The 5,570-nt window shown below is 40.9% G+C and overlaps 1 protein-coding gene across 1 annotated transcript; it reads left to right on the plus strand.

The window, feature by feature from the left end:
- The first annotated feature begins 574 nt into the window (after nt 1-574).
- Nucleotides 575-4,410, plus strand: LOC125772178 (gastrula zinc finger protein XlCGF49.1-like). The gene is made up of 6 exons (XM_049443632.1): nt 575-950; nt 1,218-1,694; nt 1,773-1,952; nt 2,347-2,430; nt 2,503-2,682; nt 2,849-4,410. Exons 2-6 carry the CDS (start codon nt 1,481-1,483, stop codon nt 2,947-2,949), a joined length of 759 nt encoding a protein of 252 aa, XP_049299589.1. The 5' UTR covers nt 575-950; nt 1,218-1,480; the 3' UTR covers nt 2,950-4,410.
- Nucleotides 4,411-5,570: the final 1,160 nt, after the last annotated feature.

The following is a 5,570-nucleotide window of genomic DNA, read 5'->3' on the forward strand; positions in this document are numbered from 1 at the left end:
TTCTTATAATGGATTACGTTTTAATTTTGAAATTAATTGATTTATAATCGTGACTTTAGTAATAACCCATTTAAATAATTTTGGCAATATACTTTTTGTTGTATATGCAGAAAAAGAAATAAAAATTTAAACTATTATTTAAATAACTTTTTTAATGTTTGTAACGAACTATTTGACCATAAATTATGGCTTTATTTGAAAAGCCCACTGTGCAGTACTCTAGTACTTTTCTTTCCTGAAAGCAGTATTAGCAATAAATAAGCAGATTTTCATAATATTCAGCAAGGAAATTGATTCTCACATTATTTTACCTTGTTTCTAATTTATTCGTCACTCAAATCGTTGCAAATTTATTCCATATTTGTATTAAAATGAAAATCTTTCTTTCCAAAAATGGCTTTCCATCGCTCTAGTACTGCACCCGGCTGAAATGGGAACGAATTCACGCACACCACCAAACGCTCAACTGTCAAATCGTGGAAGGTATTGCGAACGCTAGCGTGGGATATAGACGTGCGTTTTCCATTTTTTATGTATGAAGTTTCCTTTTCGATTGACAACGAAACGAACGATTTGACACAAAATGACAGCAGTTGCAATAGCACCCTTGAGTTGATGTAAAAACCTGGATCGGAAAAACGGGGTCGGAGTGTGTTGTTTTTTCGCGTGTTCCGGACTCGTGGTCGGTTTCTGTTTGACCGGAAGTGGACGACGGTATTGTAAACATTCGCAAACATGGACAGTGAGGAAGATGTGCTAAAATAAATGTACTGCAGCAAATAGCGTGTGGCGAAGAATCTTGTGCAAACTATGCATGTGGTTCGGTGGATGTTGTTGACTCGTTTCAGCCGTGTGCATTTGAGGGGTTTTCTGGTGTAAATCCTGGTGTGTAACTTCCTGGGATGCCATCGTGCACCTCACCAAGACTGTTCTGCAACAAGATATACTAGGTACGATGGTTGATTTCCATTCGCCAAAGGCTCGGGAAAAGCTGCAGCAAAGAGAGCATGTTGGGTGTTTTCTGAAGGGGTGGGTGAAGCAGCCGAAGGGGTGGGTTTGTTTTCGAAACCAATACTCGCGCAAACCGAATCTCGGAGGAGGGTGTGTGCTGTGCATAATGCCAAACGATGGTCATCGTGTTTATGTTTCGCTTTGAAATACATAAAATTATACATAACTTTATCACGTAATTACGTATTCTTCCCTTTCCTAACTAGCATGACGACGTTAAACTGATAGTCCCTCGAAACATCCCCATGGCTGTGATAGTACATTAAAACGCACTTTCGAAACAACAAGAGAAAACCGAACGACAACAATAGCAGGGCTACTTCCTTCCGGTACAGCTGAGTAGTTCCCGCTTGCATACGATCTGTGGCCACTTGCCCAGCATCCAACAGGGTGGAATTTGACAACAAAACAAAAAAAGAAACAAAATTTTCCATCGTTCATCGTAGCAGCTCAATCGACAGTCGTCCCGATGTCACAGCAGGCGCTGGAAAGTACGGGTGTGAAAATTTCCAACTGCTCGAAACCGTTCGCCTGCACCGAATGCAACAAATTGTTTCGCCAACTGAGCACACTAACCAACCACATGAAAATACACACCGGCGAAAAACCGTACAAGTGCACGATCTGTCTGAAGGAGTTTCGCCAAACGACTACACTATCGAATCATATGAAAATTCATACAGGTATGTATCATTTGTTTGATTCTGCATGCGTAAAGAAAACCCTGTTTGAACGTATTTTTTATATTCTTCTCTTTGTAGGTGAAAAACCCTTTAGTTGTAACTTTTGTGACAAACAGTTCCGGCAGCTAAGTACCCTGTCCAACCACAAGAAAATACACACCGGCGAAAAACCGTTCGAATGTTCGGTTTGCGGCAAACAGTTCCGTCAATCCAGCACGCTCAACAGTCACATCCGGATTCATTCGGATGATAAATTTTGTAAGTAACTGTGGCCTATCGCTTGAGGGTGAGGGTTGCAAAGCAAGGAATAGACATATACGTAGCACTTGCAGCAGAGAGATCTGTTGCCTGATTGCTTGATCTATATAGCTTGAGACAAGTCCATTTATCAATGAATGAAGCCATAATTTTAACTTGTTACCTCGTTTTCAAAGCATATGTAAAAAAGAAGTACACAAAACGTATAAAAGATCATTGCTGATAAAAAAAAACGAAAGTTTAACGCAAAACACGAATGCGAATGAATGAAATGTTTGTTTAAATGAATGATCAATAACATTCCGTGTCTTATGTGATCACAGCTTCTCTCTACCCTCCTTCCCATCTAGACAATATTGACCTGATAACAGGTTCCTAACCCTCTGTCTTTAAGGCATAAAACCCTTCAAATGCAGCATCTGTCCGAAGGAGTTCCGCCAGACGACGACCCTAGCGAATCATATAAAAATTCACACTGGTAAGCTATTCCGGTTGTCGCGCCGGCTACAATCTGCGCGCGGTCTGCAAATTAATAATCTTCGGTTCGCAGGTGAAAAACCGTACGCATGCACGTACTGCAGCAAAACGTTTCGCCAAACGGGAACGCTTTCGAACCATCTGAAGATTCACACCGGCGAAAAGCCGTTCGAGTGTTCGGTTTGCGGTAAACAGTTCCGGCAGTCCAGTACCTTGAACAGCCACATTCGCATCCATGCGGACGATAAGTATTGTAAGTAAGGGTTGTAAATTACGAATATGAACTTTCAATCTGAGAATGATGACAATTTGTGTGTTTGTTTTGTAAAAGTAGAAAAAGTAGTTTTTTAATATGTTTTGAGTTTCCAATTTTTCATATGTTTCTTTCCCGCCCCAACTAAAAATGCTTTTTCCAACAGGCAAACCTTCACAAACGGAACAGCAGCGGTCCATTGTGACGATAAACGGTGGGCTTAATTTAAAAGATGAGGACGTCAAACCGTTCTTTGCCATGATGTAACATAATAGCGCGGATAACTTGTTTCTTGTTCCAACTGACTCTACTACAAGCCAAGAGAACTGCAGGAGATAGCAAACGACATAAAATAGCGAGAAAGCAGTAAAGAGAGGGAGATAGAGAGAGAGAGAGAGAGCACATTCAAATATTGAATTTGTGCAGGATAACCCGCACGCCGGATTGTACGCTGATTGCTTTAAATTATTTTTCTCCAACATGCACCGATTGTCGCCGGATGATAGACGACGACACCGGTGCTGCAGCAGAAGCACAGGAGCTTACCGTTAATAAATTGTTGCAATTTAAGTTATAATAACTTTATCGGTTTCGTACCGAAATGGCAGAAGCGCGGTAAAACGGTCAGCACGATCAGGGCTTTTGAATGCGTGTTAGTGGCTGCCGCTCCAATTTCCGGGGCGTACCTTTTGCGTTCGTTTCGTTTATTTGTTTTAATGGTAGAAGAAAAGCAATTTCATAATTTATTACCGTTAATAGCCGCATCGATAGTAATCTTCGCCGGTATCATCCCTGTCCTTTCGTATTCGGTTTTTATTAATGTTATTTATTTCTGCACATCCTATTCCGGCAGCATATTTGCGCTGCCCGAAAAAAGGGGTTTTTGCATTGTAGAAGCCAGCGAAACCGAGGCTTAGCATACAAAGAGGGAGTGCGCGTCGATCCGTGGCACTATAAATAAGTGTAAAAGCAACAGGCAAAAGCGGTGGACGAAACAAAGGCAAAAAAAAACAAAAAACAAAATCACGTTCACTTTACCAGGTTTTGTAGCGTAGGGTGTAAAACGGGTGAGGGAGAGAGGGTGCTTCTGGTTGATGGCATAAAAATTGCAATTATTGTATGTTGCAGCCAACAACAAGCCGTACGCGTATTCTTTCACCTGTAATCTTTTTTTTTCGTGTGTGTTCGAACGACTGTTAGATTGTAAAAGTACTCCAAACGAGAGTAGAATTGATTGAGGCGTCATTCGCTTGGAGAATTTTCGATAACTGGTAGACAAATACGGAACTAGTGTTGAATGTAAATTTAAAAAACCAGATAAAAATTCATGAACGATTGGGCAAAACATTCAGTAACCGTAAACAAGCAGAATTTACTAAATGTATCCGTTTTTTCTTGGAATGTCATAATTTTACTAAGATATGTACAGACTGTCCGCACAATCGGCCGAGCGGTGTGAATAAATGGGAAAGGAAGGAAAGGAAAGGAAAAAAAGGGTAATGCAAAATATCATTACTGCGATGGTGAAATATCATTACAGGGCCATAGTGAACATAGTATCAGACAAATTGCAGGATCGAAAGCAAAACCCCGTTGGCGAGTGGTAGGTTCTGAGCGAAACGATGATGATGGGTGTAGCAACTAATGTGATGGAACGAATCATTGTGTAATAAAACGTAACAGAAGACCTACATCTGTTGTGAACAGAACGTAATCAGATCAAGCTAATTGTTCTAGCATTGTTTTCTTTTTGTTGGTTAATTTAAAGTGCGTTAGAAAATGAGAAACATAATGTGTCCAATTGTTGAGAAAACCTGAAAACTCTAGCTTGAGTTGTTTTCCTTTTGTTCTAAAATCTCGCCCTGCTCCAGTAATGTCCTTTTCTTGTTTTCCTTCTAAGTAGCAATTGACCTTAAGAGACAAATAGTCTAATGAATCTGTTCAACAAATAAAGGGATTCATTATGCAGATGTTAATCGAAGTGTATGTGCAGTAAATCCATCTATCTCGTGTGTTAAATTCTTCGCCCTGAAGAATGGAAGTGAGATCATAACAGCCTTTTGCTCTAGGATATGTGGTATTCTCACCTTGAGCTCTGATCTGCAGGATGTGATAGGGCCACATGTGAAAAGCTCCTAATGTGGAGAAAACTCTTATCGAAGCGCCATCGTATCACGATCAAGATGTACCATTATGAAGTATGTGAAAGATTTTAATTTTGAGGATCTTCAAAATAGAGATACTTGATTACAAGAGGAGATCGCTCCGGGACCAGGATGTAGACATCTCTTTAGGATCGGCACCAATAGATATGTTCCGTAGAAACATTCATGCGAAAGAATTGAAGAGAAATCCACATTAGCGTCCCAATGTCTATTGTTCTTTTACCGTGCTCCGAGAACTGTACTAATCGCCCACCGGCGTGGACATTACCAGATGACCCCGGCAGCTGTTATCGGTTTATAGCATACACTAGCCGACCCATAGGCTGTGTCGTGTGGGCACACAACAATCGTGTAAAGAGTGTGTCCTCGTATGCATTAGCACCGCACGGTACTGATCATAAAACAAAGGCAACAAGCATATCCTTTTGCGCCTGCCCGCAGCGTGATCCGTTGAGGACAAAAGTAAACATTAGATGAAACAAAACACCTGAACCCAGGGAAAAACCTTACTGCCAAACAATGCCAAACGCATTTCGTCGCTTATCTTAATCCTTCATCAAACTCTCGCTGGACACGCAAACACGTCATGTTGAAGGTTGAGGAGTTGCTTTTTTATTCTTTCGCAAGAAGCGTGTGAGCTCGGGCTATTGGGCTCGGTGTACAGATTTGGGTGAAGAACAAAAAACAAAACATACTGTACACGAGCGATCTGATGACTCTGAT

This window comes from Anopheles funestus, chromosome 3RL (assembly GCF_943734845.2).
Source record: "Anopheles funestus chromosome 3RL, idAnoFuneDA-416_04, whole genome shotgun sequence".
NCBI lineage: Eukaryota > Metazoa > Arthropoda > Insecta > Diptera > Culicidae > Anopheles > Anopheles funestus.

Bases quoted from the DNA above. Each gene is read 5' to 3' on its own strand.
- LOC125772178 (XM_049443632.1), top strand. From the start codon at position 1,481: ATGTCACAGCAGGCGCTGGAAAGTACGGGTGTGAAAATTTCCAACTGC. The intron at 1,695-1,772 runs GTATGTATCATT...TTCTCTTTGTAG, and splicing joins TCATATGAAAATTCATACAG to GTGAAAAACCCTTTAGTTGT. The intron at 2,431-2,502 runs GTAAGCTATTCC...TTCGGTTCGCAG, and splicing joins TCATATAAAAATTCACACTG to GTGAAAAACCGTACGCATGC.